We start from the raw sequence: 25724 nt of genomic DNA on the forward strand, positions 1-25724 counted from the left end.
ATAATGTCCTCCTTGCTATTCTTTGAACATGCCAGGCACGTTCCTGTCTTTGGATCTTTATATTGTCTATTGCCTCAGCTTGTAAAGTTTTTGACTCAGATATTCACATGGGCAAATCCCTCATCTTCTTCAAGTTTTTGCTTAGTTGTTACCTTCTCATGAGGAAGGCCTACCCTGTCCACCATATTTAAAAGTACAATTTACCTTCCAGCCCTTTATACCCAACCTTGATCTACTTTTTTTTTTCTATAGCACTTGTCTTCTAATATACTGCAATTTACTTATTTTTTGTTTATCGCCTTTCTTCTACTAAAAGAGAAGGTCCACAAGGGCCGGAAAAATATTTTTAAAAATCTGTTTGGATTAGGTGCTGTGGCTTATGCTTGCAATCCCAATGCTTTGGGAGGCCACGGCAGGAGGATCACTTGAAGCCAGGAGTTCAAAACCAGCCTGGGCAACATAGCAAGACCCTCTCTTTTCAAAAAATAAAAAAAAAATTAGCTGGGCATGGTGGTGTATGCCTGGAGTTCCAGCTACTTGGGAGGCTGAGGCAGGGGAATCACTTGGCCCCAATGAGCTATGATTGCACCTTTACACTCTAGCCTGGCCGACACAGTGAGACCCTGTGTCTAAAAAATAAAAAAATCTGAAGGCATCAGAAAATACCAAGGCAATGAGAATTTGCGAGGCTAAGATCTGGTAGAAGGGAAAAGCTAACAGAGGTGAGCCCAACATTTAGGACCACTCAAGGTGATTGCTGTTTACAAAATTAGCAAGGATAAGAGGCTGAGAAACTGAATAGGGTTTTCAGCAGTCTTGTGGAGCTAGAAGGGCAAAGTGCGGAGAGCTCTAAGGAGGAGAGGCCCTGGTAAACACCCCAGGCTTTTTATTGGAACCCTGAAGAATTATACCCTAGCAGTAAGGGTGAGCCAAAAATAGACTAGTATTCAAAAGGGCTGAAACCTAATTTTTATCATCTTGATCCTGCTTAAAGCAATCTTCCTTTAGCTTAATTACCTGTCAAATAAGAAAAGTAAATTTCTGAAGGAAGGTAACATGTTCCAGAGCCTCAGGTTATTTCTACAGTTTTCCATATATTATAACTGAAACTCAGTAAAAAATAACCAGTTATGCAAACTGACAAGATTTGCTAAACACCAAGAGGGAAAACAAAAAAAGACAAGAGAAGCAGGCCCAGGAAATCCAGATATTGTACTTACCAGATGTATACGTTAAAGTCATTAAAGAAGACCCTCCACGTCTGTAGTAGGAGCAAAAAAAAGGGATAAAAAGTTAAAGAAAACCCGAATTGGCCGGGTGCGGTGGCTCACACTTGTATTCCCAGTTGCTTTTGTTTTCGCTATGAAATTTTACAACCATGATAAATTATATTTTATGTATTATGAATTTGATGTATTAATATATGAAATAAATTATGGATTTCAGATTAATGTAGATGGCTGAAAGGAAGTGTTAGTTTTTAATGATCCATTGTGAACTTCAATATTTCAAGGTTTTCTAAATAATAAAAAGCCCTACTAAGACTTCACAAATTGAGGCTGGGCATATTGGCTCATGCCTGTAATCCTAGCACTTTGGGAGGCTGAGGCAGGTGGATCCTTTGAGCTCAGGAGTTCGAGACCAGCCTGGGCAACATGGACTCCCATCTCTACCAAAAATAGAAAAATTAGCCAGGCGTGATGGGGCATGCCTGTGGTCCTAGCTACTCGGGAGGCTGAGATGGGAGGATCACTTGAGTCCTAGCTATTTGGGAGGCTGAGATGGGAGGATCACTTGAGTCCGTGAGGTGGAGGTTGTAGTGAGCCTACGTCACGCCACTGTACTCCAGCCTAGGTGACAGAGTGAGACACCATCTCAAAAAAAAAAAAAAAAAAAAAAAAAGACTTCACACATTGAGAAGTCGTTCTAAGTTGGACAGCTGTACAACTAAAAAATCCTGAAAATTTTCTACCATTAGGAAGTAGGTGAATGGGAGGAGTAGATGTATCCAGGGGACAATGAGAATTGGTTTGTTCTGATAATGGAAGATTAAAAGTCAAATAAAAAAATGGCTTATAGTCTTATTTTCAGTTTTCTTATTAGGATTATTAAATTCACTAATCTTAAATCTTAGTAGACATGTGTCTCTTTGAAAATAAAAGACAGTTTTTCAAAAATAATCAAGAAATGTCAGAGTATAATTGGAGACTGTAAATCACACAGTTCAGGCTGTTAAGACATCCCATAAGCGTAGATAATGAAGATTTGACCAATAATTGCAGTCACTTGTTTATATAAAGCTAAACCATTAGAAAATTTCAGTGTGACATAATGTATTTTTTAAGAGAAAACACATAGCATTATCATCTTAACCATTTTTAAGTTCAGTAGTGTGAAGTATATTCACATTGTTATGCAACAGTTCTCTAGAACTTTTTCATCTTGCAAAACAGAAACTCTATACCCATTAAACACTAATTTCCTCTCCCCCTACCTCATCTGTTAGCAACCCCTTTTATGCTTTCTGTTTCTTTTTTTCTTTTTTTTAAGACGGAGTCTCGCTCTGTCGCCCAGAATGGAGTGCAGTGGCGCGATCTTGGCTCACTGCAAGCTCCGCCTCCTGAGTTCATGCCATTCTCCCGCCTCAGCCTCCTGAGCAGCTGGGATTACAGGCGCCCACCACATGCCCGGCTAATTTTTTTGTATTTTTAGTAGAGACAGGGTTTCACCGTGTTAGCCAGGATGGTCTCGATCTCCTGACCTCATGATCCGCCCAGCTCGGCCTCCCAAAGTGCTGTATGCTTTCTGTTTCTATGACTGATGCAGAAAAATTGGAACCCACATGCACGGTGAGTGGAAATGTAAAATGGCATTTTTACATTATGGAAACAGTATGAAGGTTCCTCAAAAAACAAAACAAAACAAAACAAAAAACCTAAAAACCAAGAATTACCATATGATCTAGCAATCCCATTTCTGAGTATATATCCAAAAGAATTCAAAGCAGAATCTTAAAATAATCCTGTGTTCATTGTAGCATTATTCATAATAGACAAGAGGTAGACACAACCCAAATGTCCACTGATGAATGAATGGAGAAAAGGTGTTATGTACATACAATGATGTATAATAGAGGCTTTATAAAGAAAGAATTCCTGTCATATGCTACAACGTGGATGAACCTTGAAGACGTGCTAAGCGAAATAGCCAACCATTAAAGGACAAATATTGTATGATTCTATTCATATGAAGTATCTCATATAAAAGTGGTTGGCCATTACAGGCATGAGCCACTGCACCTGGCTACTAGAAGCTATTTCTGTTCTGTTTTCCTTCCCAGCTCAGGTTTTGCTTGCCTTCCACTATCAGCATCATGCTTTTTTCCAGTCTAAACCAAAAAGAAATGATTCTGTTTACATATGCACTGTTTTCCTGGGATTACCCTCTGCTGCTTTTTCCAGTCTGGATGGAAATTTTCTCTTGAACTCTGCTCTACCCCTTCCTGTCCTTTGAAGCCTTGAAACTGTTATAAACACTAATTGGCATCAGACACAAAAGATTATTCATTAACTTTTTTCCTCAAGACCTACAGCCCCTTCCAAGCCTGAGTCTAATATTTTTAAAGGACTCATCTTTTTCCTTTCTCCTTAACAAACATTTTAGAATACATTTGAACAGAGTATGGATAGTTTTTAAACAATTGCTTTATATGCCATATTTAGTTTAAAAGTTATTTATTTACATTAATGTAAATTGTATTTATTTTTATACTCTTATTTTCACTACTTTTGCTTCTAGGCAAAAGCAAAATAAACTTTTCATCTTAAAGGAAAAAAAAAGTTATTTTCCCATAGACACATTATAAATGGCGGTTCAATGTCTCAAACTCCTAAGTCTTTTTTAACTTGAATCACAGTGCTATTTAATTTGTAAGTGACAGTAGCTATATCCTTGTTTTTAGGGCACAGGGACACATTTCCCATGAGTTATTCTAGTATTGTATAGAGAAAAGTACTGTGCCTACAGAGTCGCAGGAATTTGTTCAGCTTTCAATGCTACCAGCATAGAATCATAGACTGTATGAACTAGAGGGGACTTCAGAGATAACATTGTCTTAACTGCTTATTTTATGAGGGAGGAAACTGAGAGCCAGGGAAGCTATTATGAATGACGTCTCTTTTAGTAGCATCTTCTCACCACACATCAGTGAAATTTGCATGTTTTTTTCTTATTTTTTGTTATATAAATTTACTGTATACAACAGGATGTTTTGATATACAAGTACATATATACATATATAGTAATATGCAATTACATATATACATAGTGAAATTATAAAATTTTTATAAAATTATATATAATTTATTATAAAATTATAAAATTTTTTTATCTTTCTGCTTAGAATACCTGATCAACTCCTTAATATCGTCAAGATTCAGTTATTCAGTGAAATTTTGTGTCAACTGCCCCCCAACCCTAGCATATAAATTGGTTGCTTCCATCTTTATGTTCTCTCCATACACTGTATATAACTTTTATGTCACTTGTTAGCTACTAATTGTAAGAAGTTACCAAACAGCTCTATACTTCAGTTTGGTCATCCATAAAATAATAACAGTAATAATAGTACTACCTTTTAGTAGCTACTGTCATCATTGATTAATTGTGATAGTGATTTTTTTTTTTTTTTGAGACAGAGTCTTGCTTTGTCTCCCAGGCTGGAGTTTGGTGGCCCAGTCTTGGCTCACTGCAACCTCCACCTCTTGAGTTTAAGTGATTCTCGTGCCTCAGCCTCCCAAGTAGCTGGGACTACAGGTACACACCACCGTGCCCAGCTAATTTTTTGTATTTTTAGTAGAGACTGGGTTTCACCATGTTGACAAGGCTGGTTTCAAATTCTCCTGTAATTTTACCGTTTCAAAAATGTAAATGTTACATAGATGGAATGGTATAATGTAGCTTTGGGGGATTGTCTCTTTTCACTCAGCATAATTCTCTGGAGATTTTAAGTTGCGTGGTGCTGTTGTGTGTTATCAGTTGCATGTTTTTTTATTGTTGAGTAGTATTCCATGGTATGAATGTATACACAGTTTAACTGTTCACCCGCTGAAGGATATCTGAATGACTTCCAGTTTTTAGCTGAATATGAATAATAATGAATAAAGCTGCTTTCAACAGGTTTATGTGTTCAGTTTTAATTTTCCTGAATGCCCAGGAGTGCAATTGCTAAGTCATTTGTTAGTTGTATGTTTAATTTTTTAAGACACTCTAAATCTGTTTTCCAGTTCACTGTACCAATTTACATTGCCACCAACAACTTATAAGTGATTCAGTTTTTTCTGCATTCTCTTCAATGTTTGGTGGTGTTGCTATTTCTTTTTTTTTTTTAATTTTAGCCATTCTGATAGATGTGTTGTAATATATTTCATTGTGGTTTTAATTTGTTTTTCCCTAGTGGCCTGTTACGTTGAACATCTTTTTCATTTGCCATCTGTCTATCCTTTTTAGTGAGATGTCTCTCCATGTCTTTTGCCCATTCGCTAATTGCGTTTTTTGTTTTTGTTTTTGTTTTTGTTTTTGAGTTTTAAGTGTTCTTTGTATATCATAAATAGCGTTCCTTTGTTTGATAATTAGTTTGCAGATATTTTCTCCCAGTCTGTAGCTTGTCCTTTCGTCCCATTAATAGGTTCTTTAATAGAGCAAGAGTTTGTAATTTTGATGAACTACAGTTTACAGTATTTCCTTTTATGAGGCTGGGCATGGTGGCCCACGCCTGTAATCCCAACACTTTGGGAGGCCAAGACGTGTGGATCACTTGAGGTCAGGAGTTCAAGACTGGCCTGGCCAACGTGGCGAAACCCCGTCTCTACTAAAAATAAAAAAATTAGCCAGACATGGTGACAGGCACCTGTAATTCCAGCTACTCAGGCGGCTGAGGCAGGAGAATCACTTGAACCTGGGAGGCAGAGGTTGCAGTGAGCTGAGATCACACCACTGCACTATAGCCTGGGTGACAGAGCAGGACTCCTTCTCAAAAAAAAAAGAAAAAATTTCCTTTTATGGATTATGTTTTTGGTGTCAAGTCTAGGAACTCTTTACTTAGCCCTTGATCCTGAAGATTTTCTTTTATTTCTTCTAAAACTTCTATAGCTTTACATTTAATCTGTGATTCATTTTGAGTTCATTTTTGTGTAAGGTGTGAAGTTTAAGTCAAAGTTTATTACTTGTATTATTTTTTGCCTATGTATTACTTGTATTATTTTTTGCCTATTTATGACATTTAGTTGTATCATTTGTTCAAAATACTTTATTTTCTCTCCATTATATTGCTTTTGTACCTTTGTAAAAAATCAGGATTATAGCAAGGTTGAAGGAAGCAGGTAAATATATGAAAGTCAATTGCTTTCCTATATGTCAGCAATGAACAACTGGAATTTGAAATCTAAAACAACACTATTTATATTAGCACTTCTCCCCACCAAAAAAAGAAAGAGAAACATACATAAATCTTAAAAAAAAATGGCAAGATCTGGCCGGGTGCGGTGGCTCACACCTGTAATCCCAGCACTTTGGGAGGCTGAGGTGGGTGGATCACAAGGTCCGAGATCTAGACCATCCTGGTTAACACGGTGAAACCCCTTCTCTATTAAAATACAAAAAATTAGCTGGGTGTGGTGGTGGGCGCCTGTAGTCCCAGCTACTCATGAGGCTGAGGCGGGAGAATGGCATGAACCCAGGAGGTGGAGCTTGCAGTGAGCCGAGATCGTGCCATTGCACTTCAGCCTGGGCAACACAGACTCCGTCTCAAAAAAAAAAAAAAAAAAAAGCAAGATCTATATGAGGAAAAGTATAAAACTCTGATGAAAGAAATCAAAGAAGACCTAAATAAGGGGAAAGATGTTTCATGATCATGGATAGGAAGACTCAGTATTATTAAGATGTCAGTAGGTGAATGGGTAACTAATCTGTGGTATTTCCAGACAATGGAATATTTTTAGGTGCTAAAAAGAGCTGTCAAGCCATGAGAAGTCATGGAGGAACTTTGAATGCATATTGTTAAGTGAAAGAAATCAGTATACAAAGGCTACATACTGTATGATTCCAAGTATATGACATTTGAGAAAAGGTAAAACTTTAGATAGTAAAAAAAAGAAAAAAAACCTAGTGGTTGCCAGAGGTTTGGGGAGTAGTAGCAGGGAAAGGATGAGTAAGTGGAGCACTAGGGACATTTGGGACAGTGAAACTATTCTGTATGATACTGTAATAGTAGATACATGACGTTATGCATTTATCAAACTGTTAGACCTATACAACATAAAGAATGGACCCTAATATTAACAAACGTACTTTAAAACAAATATTTGTTTATGGCACATTTATGTGAGTCTATTTTTGGATTCCCTATTCCATTGATTTATGTGCCTCTCCCTCCAGTGCTACGTAGTTTTAATTACTGTACCTCTGTAACAACTCTTAAAATAGTGGGCCAGGCGTGGTGGCACACACCTGTAATCCCAGCACTTTGGGAGGCCAAGGTGGGAGGATTGCTTGAGGCCAGGAGTTCAAGATCAGCCTGGGCAACATAGCGAGACCCTGTTTCTGCAAAAATTAAACAAACAAACAGAAAACTAGCTGGGCATGGTGTGTGCCTGTAGTCACAGCTATTTCGGAGGCTGGAGGTGGGAGGATTGCTTGAGCCCAGGGAGTTGAGGCCACAGTGAGCTGTGATGACAGAGTAAGATGGTGCCAAAGAAAGAGAGAGAGAAAGAAAGAGTGTAGACTATTTCTTTCTACCTTATTCTTCTTTTTCTGTATTTAAATGCCTTTGACTTTCCATATAAATTTTAGAATAATCTTGTCAATGTTGTCTATGTCTGCAGAAAAGTCTTTCTAGAATTTTGATGGAATTACGTTAATTGCATTTAGAAAGAATTGACATCTTTACTATATTGAGTCTTCTAATATATGAACATGGAATGTCTCTTCATTTATTTAGATCTGTGTTTTCTTTCACCAGTATTTTATAGTTTCTAGCATAAAAGTTCTGTATATGTTTTGAAAGATTTATACCTCCCTCATCTTTTCTTTTTTTTCAGTGACTCTAAATAGTATTTAGTTTGGGTTTCTATATGTTCATTACTAGTATATAGAAATACAGTTTTTTTAAATATGTTTATCTTATGTCATGTGACCTGGCTGAACTCACTGATTCACCACTGCTTTGTACAGTAAGAGTGGTGAGGGCTCAAGCCTGTAATCCTAGCACTTCAGGAGGCTGAGGTGGAAGGATGTCTCGAGGCCAAGAGTTTGAGACCAGCCTGGGCAACAAAGCAAGACCCCATCTCTAAAAAAAATTTTTTTTTAAAAATTAGCCTGGCATCATGGTGTGCCCCTGGACCTGTAGGCCCAGCTACCCAGGAGGATCCCTTAAATCTGGGAGTTCAAGGATGCAGTGAACTATGATGGCAGCACAGCACTCCAGCCTAGGTGACAGAATAAGACCCTGTCTCTTTAAAAAAAAAAAAAAAGCAGAATCTTGCCTTGTTCCCTATCTTAGGGTAAAGCATTTAATCTTTCACCGTTAAGTATGTTTGTACATGCTCTGTATCAAATTGAGGAATTTAATGTGTATTAAATTTTGTCCAAATACTTTTTCTGTGTCAACTGATATGATTCTATGATTATTGGGTGATTTTTTTTTAGCCTGTTAATATGATGGATTGCATTGATTTTCAAATATTATATCAACCTTGCATCCCTGAAATGAATTCTACTTGGTCATGGTATACTATTTTTTTTATATATCGTTGACTTCTGAGTGCTCATGTTTTGTTAAGGATTTTTGTGTCATATTTATGAGGGATATTTATCCTTAGTCTTCTTACTTGGTACTGTCTTTGGTTTTGGTATCAGGGTAAAGGTAGCTTAATAAAATGATTTGGCAGCTGGTCACAGTGTCTTGTGCCTGTAATCCCAGCTACTTGGGAGAATGAAGTGGTAGGGCTGCTTGAGCCCAGGAGTTCCAGGCCATAGTGAGCTGTGATTGTGCCATTTCACTCCAGGATAGTTGTCAGAGTGAGACCCCACCTCTTTTTTTTTTTTTTTTTTTTGAGACAGAGTCTTGCTCTGTCGCCTAGGCTGGAGTGCAGTGGCGGGATCTCAGCTCACTGCAAGCTCCACCTCCCGGGTTTACGCCATTCTCCTGCCTCAGCCTCCCGAGTAGCTGGGACTACAGGTGCCCTCCGCCTCGCTCAGCTAGTTTTTTGTATTTTTTTAGTAGAGACGGGATTTCACCGTGTTAACCAAGATGGTCTCAATCTCCTGACCTCGTGATCCACCCGTCTCGGCCTCCCAAAGTGCTGGGATTACAGACTTGAGCCACCGCGCCTGGCCAAGACCCCACCTCTTAAAACAAGTTGTTGTTGTTTTAATAAAATGATATGGGGAGTGTTCTCTTCTCTTACATTTCTATAAGCGATTATGTAGAATTGATATAAAGCCTTTTTTTTTTTTCCTTTTTGTGGAGAACAGAGTTTCACTATGTTGTCCAGGTAGGTGTTGAACTCCTGAGCTCAAGCTATCCTCCTGCTTCTGCCTCCCTAAGTGCTGGGATTACAGGTGTGAGAGCCACTGTGCCCAGCATTAATTGATTTTTGAACATTTAGTAGGATTTCCCAGTAAAACAATTTGGGCACAAGGATTTCCTTTGAGAGTTTTGAAATTATAAATTCAATTTTCTTGATAGTGTTAGGGCTGTTTCAGTTAATGTTTCTTATTGGATGAGTTTTGGTAGTTTGTGCTTTCTAAGGAATTTTTTTTTCTCAAATCTGTGTCCTCAAATGTGTTTGTTCATAGAGTTGTTCATAGTATTTACTTATTATTCTTTTGAGGTCTGCAGGGCTGGTAGTGATATTCCTTGTTTTATTCCTCATGTTGGTATTGTGTCTTTTTTTCTTTGTCATTCTTGCTAAAGGTTTATCAATTTTACTTATTTTTTTCAGTGAACCAGATTTTTGTTTCATTGATTTTTTTTTTTTTTTCAGTTTCATGGATTTCTTCTCTTTATCTTTATTATTTCCTCCTTTCTGCTTGGTTTATTTCAATTTTTCTAGATTTTTCAGGTGGAACTTATGTTAATTTGAGATTTTTTTTTCCTTTTAAACTTTTAAAAAATTTAATTAATTAAATTATTTTTGAAACAAGGTCTCACTCTGTCACCCAAGCTGGAGTGCAGTGGTGCAATCAAGGCTCACTGTAACCTCAAACTCCTGGGTTCGAGCGATCCTCCCACCTCAGCCTCCAGAGTAGCTAGGGGTGCAAGCGCTTGCCACCATACCCAGCTAATTTTTAAAATTTTTTGTAGAGATAGGATATTGCTGTGCTGCCCAAGCTGATCTCAAGCTCCTGGCCTCAAGCGATTCTCCTGCCTTGGCCTCCCAAAATGCTGGGATTGTAGGCATGAGCCACTGTGCCGGCCTTCCTTTTTTTTTTTTTTTTTTTTGAGACAGAGTTTTGCTTTTGTTACCCAGGCTGAAGTACAGTGACACAATCTCTGCCTCCCAGGATTAAGCGATTCTCCTGCCGCAGCCTCCCTAGTAGCTGGAATTACAGGCATCTGCCACCGTGCCCGACTAATTTTTGTATTTTTAGTAGAGACAGGGTTTCACTATGTTAGCCAGGCTGGTCTCAAACTCCTGACCTCGTGATTCCCCTCAGTGTCAGTCTCCCAAAGTGCTGAGATTATAGGCGTGGCCCTTTTTTTTTTTTTTTTTAATGTAAAGCAGTTACTGCTATCAATTTCCCTCTCAGCATTGCTCTACCTGCATTCCACAAATTTTTGTGTGTTATATTTTCATTTTTATTCAGTTTAGTATATGTTCTTCATTTTCCTTGAGACTTCTTTGACCCATGGATTATTTAGAAGTATGCTGTTTAGTTTCCAAGTGTTGGGTGATTTTCCTGTTATCTTTCTGTTACTGACTTCTAGTTTGATTGTTTAAAAAAAATATGGTCAGATAACACACACTGTATTATTCTCATTCTTTTAAATTCATTGAAATTTGCCTCATTACCTGGAAATGGTCTATTTTGGCATATGTTTCACAAGTATGTGAAAAACAGTGTTTATTCTGCTGTTGCTGGAGGAGATGTTTTATAAATATCAATTGAATTCTCTTGGTTGATGGCACTGTTCTATATACTTGTTCCTTGTTAATTTTCTGTACAGTTGTTCTGTCAGTTGTTGAGAGAGGTATTAACTGTATTGTGGATTTGTCCGTATCATTTTTCAGGTCAGTCAGATTTTGCTTCACATGTTTTGCAGCATGTTGGTTCATACAAATGTAGGATTGCTGTGTCTTCTGGGTTAATTGACTCTATCATTATGTAATGTCCCTCACTTTCTGAAAATTTTATTTGCTCTAAAGTCCATCTGGTAATATAACTACTCCTACTTTCTTTTGATTAATGTTTTCATGATACATCTTTTTCCTTTCTTTTACAATCTTACCTGTATTGTTATATTTGAAGTGAGCTCCTTCTAGACAGGATATACTTGGGTCGTGTTTTTAAAATATCTGCTCTACCAATCTCTTGTCTTTTAGTTGGTATATTTAGACCATTTTCATTTAATGTATGTTTTGACATGTCTTTCATTTTATTTTTTGTTTTCTGTTTATTGCTGATTTCTGTTTCCGTTTTCTTTTGCCTTTCTTTTTCTGTGGGTTGTTACTTGAACATTTTTTAGAATTCAATTTTGATCTGTCTATAGCATTTGTAGTGTTTCTCTTTTTACAGTTTTTATATAATAGCTATGCTAGCTATTATGTTCCGTATACATAATTTAATCATAATATACTTGATGTTGATATTTTACCACTTCAAGTGAAGTATAGAAACCTTACTTTTCTCTATATCTCTTTACTTTCTCCATTTATAATTGACTTAAATGTTTTCTGTACATACATTTAGAAGCAGATTAGACAATGCTATAATTTTTTTTCCAAGTGTCAAATACAATTTAGAAAACTCAATTGGAGAAGGAAAGCCTATTTAATTTACTCATATTTTTGTTTACTGCCTTTTTTCTTCTTGGTGTTTTGAAATATCTTTTATCATTTCCTCTCTGTTTGGGGAACTTCCTTTAGCTACTCTTTTAGGATAGACAGCAGATTTGTTTTAATGTCTTGATTTGCCCTCATTTCTGAAGGGTTTTTGTTTTTGTTGTTACTGGAGATAGAATTTTGGGTTTATAGTTTTTTTCTTTCAACACTTGAAAAATACTGTGTTACTTCTGGCCTGCATGGTTTCTGATGAGAAATCTGCTACCATTTGAATTGTTTTCTCCTGTAGGTAAGGTGTTATTTATCTTGCTGCTTTTAAGGTCTGGGGTTTTGTTTACTTGTTTGGTTGTCTTGTCTTTAGTTTTCAGAAGTTTGACTATGATGTATCTTGACGTGGATTTCTTTGGATATAATCCTCTTTGGGGTTTACTCAGCTTCTTGAATCTATAGCTTTATGTATTTTGCCAAATTTGGGGAGTTTTCAGACATTATTTCAAGTATTTTTTCAGCTCTGCCCTCTTTTTTTTCTCCTTCTGGGATTCCAGTGACATTAGATCTTTTGTTATAGTCTGTTAGAGTCAGCATTTGAACCCAGGTCTGATTCCAGAACCTGTTTTGTTTAACACTTGATAATACTGTTTCTCTGGGTATTAGCCTCAATAAACTGATATTATTTAAAACTATTAAATAAGTTAATGAGTAAGACAGAATGTAATTAATTGTGTACTATAGATAATAGGTGCCAAACAGCTTAGCAGAGTGAGAAATCAGTATAATTTCAGATCATCAAGGAAGATATCTTGGAGTTCATGAGATTTGAACTGTTTAAGAGAGATTAATGGAATTTGGATAGACAGAGAAAGACAAGGATTAGGAAAAGGAAGCATCAAGAATGATTCTTGGCCAGGTGTGGTGGCTCATGCCTCTAATCTCAGCACTTTAAGAGGCTGAGGTGAGTGGATCACTTGAGCCCCGTCATGTAGACCAGACTGTGCAACTTAGTGAGACCCTGTCTCTACAAAGGAAAAATTAGCTGGGTGTGGTGACACATACCCGTAGTCCTAGCTACTTGAGAGACTGAGGCAGGAGGCTCGTTTGAGCCCAGAAATTCAAGGCTACAGTGAGCTATGATTGTGCCACTGCACTCCAGCCTGGGTAACAGCAAGACCCTGTCTCAAAAAGAAAAAAATAGATTCCTATCTATAAATGAGTGGATAAAGAAAGAGGTTTGGGGTAAAGAAGAAGAGTCAAGTTTTATACACATTAAGTCTAAGTCCCTGCGGAAAATCCAAGAGATAATGAAGTTGGTTACGTGGGTTTGGACTAGACTTGTGGTTACTTAAGCCATGGGATCATGAGAGAGGATAAAAGGAGACAGATTTAAGATTTAAGACAGAATCCTGAGGAATATTAAAGTGATAGGTAAGAGGAATACGAGCCTTCAGAGGGGACTGTTGAGAAGAAGCCAATGAATAAGGAAAACTGACTACTGTATGAGAAAAAATAATCCAAAGAGTTGAATTAAGACGAAAGGTGGGCTGGGCTCTGTGGCTCACACCTGTAATCCTAGCACTTTGGGAGGCTGAGGCAGGTGGATCACGAGGTCAGGAGATCAAGACCATCCTGGCTAACATGGTGAAACACCTAAAAAATACAAAAAATTAGCTGGGCGTGGTGGCAGTCACCTGTAGTCCCAGCTACTTGGGAGGCTGAGGCAGGAGAATGGCGTGAACCTGGGAGGTGGAGCTTGCAGTGAGCCGAGATTGCGCCACTGCACTCCAGCCTGGGTGACAGAGCCACTGCACTCCAGCCTGGGCGACAGAGCAAGACTCCGTCTCAAAAGAAAAAAAAAAAAGATGAAAGGTGATGGGATCCAGAGCAGAGGTGGAAGAATTAGCCTTAACTAAGAGGGAAGCATCTATTTGGACAAGAAGAAAAATGAAAGGAGGGCTGGGGATGAAGAATAGTTTATAGGTTTAGAAGCAGAATGCTGGGGGCTTGCTTCTGTTACTCTGTGAACTATGAGGTAATGTCATTTGTTACAAGTGAGATGGGAAGTCAGGGAGGTTGGAAGCTTGAGAGTAGTGGAGAACGAAATAGCCCCTGTGGGCTGGGCATGGCGACTCACACTTATAATCCCAGCACTTTGAGAGGCCAAGGCAGGAGGATCACTTGAGCCCAGGAGTTCAACACTAGCCTGGGCAACATAGGGAGACCCCTACGTCAAAAAAAAAAAAAAAAAGAAAGGAAAGGAAGAAAGAAAGAAAAGAAAAGAAGAAAAGGAAAAGGAAAAGAAAAGAAAAGAAATAAAAGAAAGAAAAACTAGCCAGGTATGGTAGCATGCACCTGTGGTCCCAGCTACTCAGGAAGGATGCTGAGGCAGGAGGATTGCTTGAGCCCAGGAGGTCAAGGCTGCACTGAGCCATGGTCACACCATTGCACTCTCCAGCCTGGGCAACAGAGCAATACCTTGAAAGAAGTAGCCCGTGTGGAGTAAGATAGAGAACTGAATATGGAAACCATTGGAATGATATGAGAAATTGAGAGTGTGTTTGAGGTTGATAGCTATAATTAACGGATTAGTGTCAATTTGCACTGCTGTGTGGTTTTTGTTGTTGTTGTTTTTCACCCTGTCACCCAGGCTGGAGTGCAGTGGCGCAATCTCAGCTCACTGCGACCTCCCCCTCCCGGGTTCAAGTGATTCTCCTGCCTCAGCCTCTTAAGTAGCTGAGACTACAGGCATGTGCCAGCACGCCCAGCTAATTTTTGTATTTTCAGTAGAAGTGAGGTTTCACCATGTTGGCCTGGCTAGTCTAGAATGCCTGACCTCAAGTGACCCATCCACTTCGGCCTCCCAAAGTGCTGGGATTACAGGTGTGAGCAGCTGCGCCCAGCTTGTTGTATGGGTTTTGATAGCAATGTTCAGCAACTGTGGTTGAATTTAGAAAGAACAGGCAATTGGGTTCATCTAAAATTAGGGTTTTGCCGTTGGGTAGAAAGAAAGGACGGTTGTGCAAAGTAGAGCTGAAGTGAGTAAAAGAGAGTGGATGTGCTAAAGATAATTTTGTGGGTAGAACAATGGGAAATGACTGTTAGCTTCTAATTTCTCTGGGAGGTGTAAGATGAGATCATCAGAAAAGATGTGAAAATGAGAAGTTTTGAGATTCTAAGTGATTACTACCAGACTCTGCTAGGTTTGGAGATACAAAGGTAAATAATAATAAAACAAAACTCCTATTGTTGGGTAACTTATAGTTAGTGTGACAAAATTTAAGACATCTACTGATGATGAGTGAAAGAAAGTCAGAGTTTCTCAGAGAAACTGAGATTGGAAACCATTAATTCGTAACAGCATACATTGACAAGTTTGTAATATTTCTTTAGTATGCTTCTAAGGCATGAGGAAACTCAACTAGTTGACCATCCTTACCCGGCAAGATAATAGCACTTGAAATAAGGTTGCATAGTCACCTTAGGTATCTTTAAAGAAGGAATTTTTGAAATTGAATTTAAATGCTCAGAAAAGAGCATTAGAAACGTGCAGTGTCTAAAGGGATGGGCCTGAGTATTTCTGAGCTTAAATACAGTAGCATAAAGGGTGGATTTTATAATTATTTCACAGTTAGAGACTCCTGTGATACAATGACCTTTTATTGCAGTGTGAGGAAGGTCTAGAATAAAAACAAGGGGGTTGGGATGCTGATGAGAAACTAGAGTGAGGTAAGCAGGAATATAAACTTGGGGAAAAGAATGGGGGGAAAAATGGCCTTAAGCCCAGATTAAGATTTTCTCAAATCATGGTAAATGCTAGAGAATCATATCATTTCCCTGTTTAAAATTCTTGGGTGGGTTTCTGTTGAACCTGTTGGCTGCTTTTCTTCCAGTTTCAGTTAAAATGTCATGTCCTTAGGCCATTCTTAACCATACCATCTGAAATGGTCACTCTGCTCTCCTCCCCTCTCTACACCCTTGAATGTACATCACATTTTAATTCTTTTATTGTACTTCCATAGGAAGAAGTTATTTTGTCTACTCATTAAATGCCTGCCCCTCTCTATTATAATATAAGCTCCATGAAGACGGGGCCCTGTTTCTCTTATTTACTACTGTATTTTCAGTACCTAAAGCACTGTCTAGTACATAGTAGTGCTCAATAAATATTTAATAAGTGATTAATTCATCCAATAAAATACTTTTTTCTTTTTCCTTTTTTTTTTTTTTTTTTTTTTTGAGATAGGTTTCACTCTGTCGCCCAGGCTGGAGTGCAGTGGCTTAATCTCAGCTCACTGCAACCTCCACCTCCCAGGCTTAGGTGATCTTCCCACCTCAGCCTCCAGAGTAGCTGGGACTACAAGCATGCACCACCACACTTGGCTAATTTTTTGTATTTTTTGTAGAGATGGGGTTTCACCGTGTTGCCCAGGCTGATCTCAAACTCCTGGACTCACACAATCTGCCTGCCTCAGCATCCCGAAGTGCTGGGATTACAGGCATGGGCCACCTCACCCCACCAAAATAAAATTTTACCTGAGTTTATTTTTCTTAGTGCTCAGGATCTTAGTGTCAAAATAAGTGATTAAATTTAAGTATTCCTCACTTTTGTGGCTCTCTGCATCATCTGAAAATTACTGTTACATTTAGCAATGTGATAGACATTTAAACTTTCTCGTTTTGCTTACTGTATTTGATGAGAAAAAGTAACCATCTTGGACTACAGTTTATTTCTTAATGATTGTCTGGCAATACCTGTGGGGTTAGTTGTACTTTAAAGCATTTAAGTACAAATCTTCAGATGTGAGTATTGTGATAGGGATATTGATTTGAAGTGGTAGTTATAGATTTACAACAAGAATTTTTTGTTTTGTTTTGTTTTTTTGTTTTGTTTTTTTTAAAGACAGGTCTTGCTCTGTTGTCCAGGCTGGAGTGCAGTGGCATGATCTCAGCTCCCTGCAAGCTCTGCCTCCCCAATTCAAGTGATTCTCACACCTCCACCTTCCACATGAACAACTACCCAAACCACTATATGACCTGTTCTCAGATGCAACCCTTGAATAATCTGGACCTGAATGATTGACACCTGCTTTTTCATACAAACTGATTAACTTGCCATTCTCTTTTATTAAAGCTACTGAATATTTTCTGCCATTTTTGCTGAATTTAAACAAGGCCACTTAAGTTACAGTAACCAGTCTCTGTACCACTTTATACTTCATACAACCCATCCCTGTTGGTTTAAACTAGTGTAGGAGATGATTGAGGATGAGCTCCTCGTTACTTTTTTTTGAAACAAGGTCTCTCTCTGTTACCCAGACAAGAGTGCAGTGGCATGATATGGCTCACTGCAGCCTCAATCTCCCAGGCTCAAGCCATCCTCCCACCTCATCTCCCAGGTAGCAGGGACTACAAGTATGTACTATCATGCCTGGCTAATTTTTTTATTTTTTAGTAGACAGGGTTTCACTGTGTTACCAGGGCTGGTCTCAAACTCCTAGGCTCAAGCAGTCCTCCCACTTTGGCCTCCCAGTGTTCTGGGATACAGGTGTGAGCCACTGTGACTGGCCTCCCTGCTACTTTCTTGAAGTGAATTTAACTGGTCAACCATGTAACGAGGCAGAGTTATATAGGATATGATCTCTCTATTCTGAATGATCTGATAAGAATCCTCTCTCTAGTGGTTGAAGGAGTTTCTCAACCAGTGACTGGATGCAAACACTCTTGCTACATTTCCTCTTCAGTCATTGCTTCTGCCTTCACCCTAACACCCCACTGTTTTATACCTTGCTCCTTCTGATTCGGGTCTTAGTTACCAAGCTTATAAAAATTCCTTTTTTCTGTCTTTTGAGCTTCCTTTCACCCTCATACAAATAGGCTGCCTTCTGTGTAGGTTCCTGTTGTGGATCCCAACTATTGCATAATAAATGACTTTAATTCTTCAAAGTTTAAAATGTTTTGACTAAGTGTGTTACCTTTGACTTATTGTGAACGGTCTACCCTGAATATAGTTACTTAAAATAAAGTTCTTTTGTGTTTTTTATCTGTGTTCTTCCTCTCTTATCCAAGGTGGATATGGACAGGGGTGAGGAGAAAATATAACATACTGTCCTGAATTTCTAACTTATCCTTTGGAATTCTTTATGTTGCCAATTGGTATATCCTTGCTGACCATACTGAATAATATCATCCTTAAAAAAAAAAAAAAAGTCCTAGACAGTAAACTGGAAGGTAGTTAAATAATTTTTTTAATTCCTCAAGGTAATTGCGTATCATTTTCGGAAATTATACTATTTGGCCGTTGATTTTTCCTACCATACCTTAGTGCCTTCAGTTGTACTCCAGCCTCATAGGAGGGCTTTCTTCTGCAGTTTAACATTACTAAAAAGAAGCTATGTAAATAGAGCAGGAAGTGGTATTGTTTTATTTTTTTAAATCACAGTCTACTGTCTATACTTCCAGCTTCAGACTCTGTACTTGTCTTATTAATGAGGCATTTGCTAGTAAGGAGGAGAAAAGAGAATGTACTTGTGTTATAAATGGAGCATTTGCTAGAAGGAGGAGAAAAGAGATTGCTCATGAAGCATTCCTCAGGATGAAAAAACTGACAACCATATCAATAGCTCAGGTTCTGATTAAAATCTCCTATATTCTCTAGGGAGAAAAATCTGGGGAATTGCAACCAGTTCCTTATTTCCAATTTTATAAGTTATACAAGCAATGAAACTCATTGCTGTAATATACGGAATTTGGAATTTCGTTGAACAGAGTGATACAGGAATGATTAATATGTTTGGCTACAAAAGGAAAAGATACAGAGTACAAACATGCTGTCTGCAAGACTTGACCAGCTGTCATTTGAAAAAGCGGAACTATGTATTTTTTTCTATCAATTATTGGAAAAGGAAGTATTGAAGTCTTCACTAAAATAGCAAATTTATCCATATCTTCTTTCAATTCTATTAGGTTTTGCTTCATGTATTTTGAAGCTCTGTTATTAAATACGTGTGTATTTATGATAATTATTTTCTTCCTATTGATCCTTTTTATCATTATAAAATGTCCTTCTTTATCTCTAGTAACATTCCTTGTCTTACAGTTTATTTTATTTTATATTAATATAACCACACTAGCTTCTTTATAATTATATTGAGACAATAGACACAAGTCCAATTTGTACCAGGCAAACTAGTTACTCTCCTTATAATGCTTGTGTTGCTTTTTTCCCCATGAATGATCTTCTCCCCAACCTTCCATGCCGAAGGATAGTTATTTAGGTTGATTTCTTCCATGGAGCTGACATCACATGATCCCCTGAACTTTTTTGATTTTGGACTTGCACACTATACTTAAGGATTGTGTTTAATTATGTATTGTCACTGCTCAAATTTAGCACATTCTTCAAAAGATGTTATTTGATTGTTTGCTTGAATGGTTGGCCAAGTGAATGAACAGGTAGTTTCTAAAATCATTTTGGGAGAACTTATAAACTGTGTATGTGGAAGGCAAGGAAAAGTACAAGTTGTAGAACATCAGACTAAGCAAGGTTCAACACTAAGTGATCAGGATGGTTTCTTCAACAGATTCTGGGAAATCAGGAGGAGCGTAATTTTTAGGAGAACGATGATGAGTTCAGTTTGGGACAAATTGAGTTTGAAGTGACTTCTTGAGGGGATGTCCAGCAGGCAGTTGGAAATGGAGGTCTGGCGCCTTGATTGCTGGAGATATTCTTTTGGTATTACCAGCAAAAAGCAATCAATGACATATTTTAAGCTATCTTAATTCTTACTATCATTTTATCTCCTGTAAATAATCATGACAGCCTCCTAACTAATCTTTCTACTTCTGTTCCAGTTTCTCTCTTTTAATCCATCCTCCACATTTCTAAAAGAATGATCTTTCTAAAACGTAGATCTGATCATTACATTTCCTTATTTAAAATAACCTTTTAGCCTGGTGCATTGGCATGTACCTGCAGTCCCAGTTACTTAGGAGGCTGAGGTGGGAGGATTGCTTGAGCCCAGGAGTTTGAGGCCAGCCTAGGCAGCACAGCAAGACCCTGTCTCTAAAAAATAAATAAATAAAATGTAAATGACTCTTCCTTGTCTTCAGAATGAAAACTCTTTACCGGTTTCTTTTATAATCCCATCCCTCCCTACCTCTTCAATATCATCTCTGCCATTTTCTTTTTTATAATCTAACCTTCAGCCATATAGGACCATTTATAATTCCATATATAGACCACATTACAGCGCTGGTGATAGAGGTGATGTTGATACTACTAATCATAGCAATATTTTTTCAACAAGTGTTAGAATTGTGCCCGTCATTACTCTAAGCAGTTTATATGTAATATGTAATTAAAAGTAGCTAACACTTAACACCTATCATGTAGCACACTTTTTAAGAGCTTTACACTTTTCCACATCTACGAGGGTTGTCTACTTAGAATTAAACATTCAGACTTACAAGCCTATAATAGGCCACACTTGAGATCAATCTACTCAAAAGTACATAGGACAGGAGCCAAAGCTTGCTAGCAAGACATTCATCTTCAGTGAGACCTTGTAGCAGTTTGTAGAACTGTCTACACAGTTGTCCATGAGCTACTCTTTGCCTTTATTTCCCTGGGTGATGCTCTGGTACAAAGCAATGAGATCCACACTGGATAGATTTAGGAGTTGCCCTGTGTATAAATCCTCACATTCCACAGGAGCTAGTATCTCTTGTAGCAATTCCATAGGCATAGTAGTCAGAGTCCCCTTAAGGGTCATGCTAAATCACAAGAGTCACTACACTTAGGGAAGCCTGCGGATTTGACTTCCAACTAGGTATTTATAATTCTTCCAGTTCTTACCAATCAGGAGTCCTTTGTAATCATAATGTTGTTCAGGAACATAGCCGACATTTTATCTTTATCAGATTTTCAGGGGAACATAGTTAAAAATTGAATCAAAAGTCAAAATCTCATATAAAACAGTTTCTCTTTACCTACATACATAAACTCATTGATTTCTCACTACAATGAAATAAAGTAGTTACTATTATTATTCCATTTTACAGATAAGTATACTTATCTGTACTTCAGGTACAGAGAAGTTATGTAACTTGCCGAAGATCACAAAACTAATTATAAAGATGCCAGAACTTGATGAATCTCAAAATAACTATGCTGAGTAAAAGAAGCATAACTACATACTGTGTGACTTCATTTATGTAAAATTCTGAGAAATGAAAATTAATGTATAGTAACAGATCAGTTGTTGTCTGGAATGGGGGTCAGGGAGCCAGGAGTATTAAGATAGATAGCCTTGGGGGTGATAGATAGGTTCACTGTCTTGTTTGTGAAGATAGTTTCGTGAGTGCATACATGCGTCAAAACTTAACAAATTGTACCCTTTAAATATGTGCAATTATGGTATGTCAGTTATACCTTAATAAATCAGCTTTAAAAAAATCCTATAATATGAACCCAGGCAGTATGACTCCAGCATGTGCAATTTCAATCATTATGTTAGGCAGAATGCTAGGTCTCCAAAGATGTCAGCATACAAGCCATCAGAACCTATGAATATGTTAATATTACATAGCAAGAGGGAGTTAAGGTTGCAGAGAGAATAAATTTACTAATTAGCTGACTTTGATACAGAGATATTTTCCTGGATTATCTGGGCAGGCCCAATGCAACCACATACTTCCTTGTAAGTGAAAGAGGAAAGCAGTGAAAGAGATTCAATGTTGGATTGATACAGTGTAAGATACAGCCATTGCTGGCATTGAGGGTGGAGGAAGGGGCTATGAGCCAAAGAATACAGGCAACCTCCAGAAGCTGGAAAGGCAAGGAAACAGATTTTCCCCTAGAGCCTCCAGAAGGAATGCAACCTTGCCAACACTTTGATTTTAGCCCATTGAGACCCATTTTGGACTTCTGACTTCCAGAACTGTAAAATAATAAATTTGTGTTATTTTAATCCACCAACTTTGTGGTCATTTGTTACAGCAGCAGTAGGACACTAATACACTCACTGTATTCCGTCGCATCACATACTGTACTATGCTTCTTGTTGCCAGGCCTTCCCACTGCTGTTTTGTTTCTGCGTATAACAGTCTGTCTCCTTTACCCACTTCTGGAGAACCTTTCCTGGCCCCCTCTTCAGTCTGGATTGGTTGGTTCACCTTTGTGTTTTTAATTTACTCTGTAGCCATTCTCATATTGCATGTCAAATAATGCAGATCTTAGCACCTGTCTGCCTCCTTCCTACTCACATTTCAAGGTTTAACTCAAATGTCGCTACTGCCTGGAAGATTTTCCTGAGCCCCCTAGACTGGACAAGTGTTCCTACTTTGTTCTACCACTTGCTGAGTTTTGCTATAACATTTACTTCCCCAATTATAAATATTTACTTGTCTGTCTCTCCCACTAGATGACATTCCTTCTCATCTTAGTATCCTGTATACCCAGCTTAGTACCTAGTGTACTGTAAGGGCTTACATGTTTGATGAATGAGTAAATCAGTCAGTCAGTCACCAAATCGATATATTGGGATTGCTGTTGGAATATTACATTCATCCTGAGCTTAAAGTCAATGTTTTTCTCTATCAGGGTACAGAAATTAAGATAAAGAGCTCACTGTGGCCACCGTAAAAAAATGTGAGTCCTAATCTTGCTGATCAGAGATTTATCCCTTTCAGCATTCATTCTCTCAAATGATTATTAAATTTTAGCACTATTTCCATAGAGACTTGCTTGGTTATTTTTCTTTTTCTTGTCAATTTTGCATGAGAAAAGATCAACTGCTTTACCTGGCATAATATTTTGGCACAGGGAATAGGATTCTACTGTGTGGTCCAAGACTTTTGAGCCAAAGAAACTTAGTTGGCTGTTGATCTACATGAATTCTTTAGATTTTTATCTTTCAGCTACCTCACAGGTAAGAGTATTTCCATTCACCCTCCAGGACTCTGCATATTCATTTCTGCAAAAACATCCCAGAGCTCTCTTCTTCACCAGCATTCTTAGTCTTGGAAGCCTCTTCATGAACTATAGATGAACTCCTGAATCTAGACCTGGATTAGATGGGAGAAGGCTTCCTCTAGATTTTTTGTTTCTCCTACAGACTCCCCCAGTGAGTTTGATTCTCACAACTCATAGAAGGTGACTTTTCTTTTTCTTGATGTCTGTATACTTTCTGAGCTTTAGTCTGCTTTAATTCTGAGAACAAACCAGGGTAAATTGAGCTTCAGCTCAGATCATGACTGTTATATAAACAAATTTAAACGTTGTTTAAATACAAGGGCAGGTGTGGTGGCTCACATCTATAATCCCAGCACTTTGGGAGGCCAAGGTGGGAGGATTGTTTGAGCCCAGAAGTTCAAGACCAGCCTGGGCAACATAGTGATATACTATCCCTGCAACAAAAAAAAAAATTAAAAATTAGCCACGTGTGGTGGTGTGCATCTGTGGTCCCAGCTTGTTGGGAGGCTGAGACAGGAGGATCACTTGAGCCTGGGAGATTGAGAGTGCAGTGAGCTGTCTTCATGCCGCTGCACTCTAGCCTGTGTAACAAAGCGAGACCTTATCTAAAAAAATAAAAGGAAAAACAAATTATAGTACATAGAGTGTGAGAATTCATAAATACGTAATTGACAGTTTAGGTATTCAAAAGATGTTCAGGGAATCTTTCTAAAGAAATAGTATACGTGAGGAATAACATTCTTTTTTATTTTTAATTTTTCAGACGAAGTCTAGCTCTGTCGCCCAGGCTGGAGTGCAGTGGCTCGATCTTGTCTCACTACAACCTCCGCCTCCCAGGTTCAAGTGATTCTTCTGCCTCAGCCTCCTGAGTAGCTGGGACTACAGACACGTGCCACATGCCCGGCAAATTTTTTGTATTTTTTGTAGAGACGGGGTTTCACCATGTTGGGCGGGCTCGTCTTGAACTCCTGACCTCGGGATCTGCCTGCCTCAGTCTCCCAAAGTGCTGTGATTACAGGTGTGAGCCACAGCGCCCAGGAATAACATTCTTTTAGCAAGTTTGTTCCCTGCCTTTGGGTTAGAGCAGCAAAGTAGTTAAAAGCCATATAAGAACACAAGGAGATGCCAGCCAATTATTGGGGTTGTACAGTAATATAATTTTGATTCACAAGAGTTGCTGACACTAGAGGTTTTTCCTATGAATAACTGTTCCTTAGATCCCATGGGTGATGTGAATGTATATACAACCCTGAGTAAAGATTTAATGAGAATGTCTTCTGCCTGATTGGTGTTTATATGGAATCAGGTTACTGTAGAATGTGGAAAAATGGTTTTGCTCCAGCTCCTAAACAAAATAATAAGCATTGTCCTAATTGAATTTGTTGTGACATTCTTGCTGCTTCATACAGGTCAAGTTGCAAGATGGAACAAAACACTAGAGCTAGAGGGCCTTGACCAAAATGCTGTAAATGTTTGGAATGGCATTCTTACTAGCATATGAAATCTTTAAATAAAGAATGTAATGGGGAATATGCATTCATCTCCATATTAAAAAGGCCATGTTGGAAATAAAATATCATGAAGTTTTTAAAAGATGAGGATTAAGATCACTTGAAAATTAGTCTTTTGATTACTGTGAGAATTTGATTATAGTTTATATGATATTTATGCATAGGCATTTTTCTTTAGGTTATTTGAGATTTGACTCTGCTTGAAATGAGGAGTTTTTTAAGTATTTGAATAAAGGAGCTAGCTGGAATTATAGGCAGAACATTAACATAATAATATTTTTTGAATGCTTACGGTATGCCAGACACTATTATAAGAGCATTATATGTAATATATATTATATATAAAACACATTTAAATATAATTTCAGTATATTTTGATGACTTGATTCAGTGCACAGAATATAACTCACAGAAGAAGGCTTCTCAGTCTCAAGAGAAGTAGCCAGGAAATCTCTTTCCTCCTGGAAAAGGGTATGAGTGATTTTTTAATACTTTAAAATAAATCTGAAAACTATTTTGAAGGCTCTCAAAAATAAACAGTTGATCATGCGGTACTGTGGTTGGTCAAAAATAGCTGCCTATGTCCTTTTGCTTTTGAAATCTGTTTATTGTTTACTTTTAATTCTGCCCCCTCCCCGACTGTCCCCCAACATTGATGTAATGGAACAGAGTAATTTCTGAAATCAGTGTACAATTATATGTTGCCCTTTTCTCTGTTTGAATCAGTAAGTCAGGTGGTAGACATTAGCCTCTAACCATTTTGGCAACATATGTACCTTATATATGTGCACATTATTTCTCCAAAGAAATGCTGGAGGAGGGTGATTTATTTTTCCCAATCTGTGTTCAAATCTGTGAGCTGAAAAGGAGGCATCTGGACTTGGCACAGTGGCTCACACCTGTAATTAATCCCAACCCTTTGGGAGGCTGAGGCAGGAGGATCCCTTGAGTTCAGGAGTTCAAGACCAGCCTGGGCAATATAGTGAGATCCCATTTCTACGAAAAATAAAAAATTAGCTAGGCATGGGGTGATGCATGCCTGTAGTCCCAGCCACTTGGGAGACTGAGATGGGAGGATCACTTAAGCCAAGCTAGGGAGATCAAGGCTGCAGTAAGCTGTGATTGTGCTGCTGCACTCCAGCATAGGCGACATAGCAAGACCCTGTCTCAAAAAAAGTAAAAGAA

General features: G+C 38.1%; 1 protein-coding gene across 3 annotated transcripts in view; it reads left to right on the forward strand.

Annotated features, from left to right (window-relative positions):
* The window catches only part of ZSWIM5 (zinc finger SWIM-type containing 5), a 186695-nt gene that overhangs the window by 72366 nt on the left and 88605 nt on the right, over window positions 1-25724 (forward strand). The window contains exon 1 of one of the 3 annotated variants that reach the window (XM_023221435.1): window positions 12153-12351. The exons of the other annotated variants lie outside the window; for them this stretch is intronic. Coding sequence (XP_023077203.1) covers window positions 12312-12351 — 40 coding nt within the window. The 5' untranslated portion in view covers window positions 12153-12311. Of the gene's footprint in view, window positions 1-12152; window positions 12352-25724 lie in introns of those variants that run through there. 3 annotated transcript variants of the gene reach the window in all.

This window comes from Piliocolobus tephrosceles, chromosome 1 (assembly GCF_002776525.5).
Source record: "Piliocolobus tephrosceles isolate RC106 chromosome 1, ASM277652v3, whole genome shotgun sequence".
NCBI classification, from domain to species: Eukaryota; Metazoa; Chordata; class Mammalia; order Primates; family Cercopithecidae; genus Piliocolobus; species Piliocolobus tephrosceles.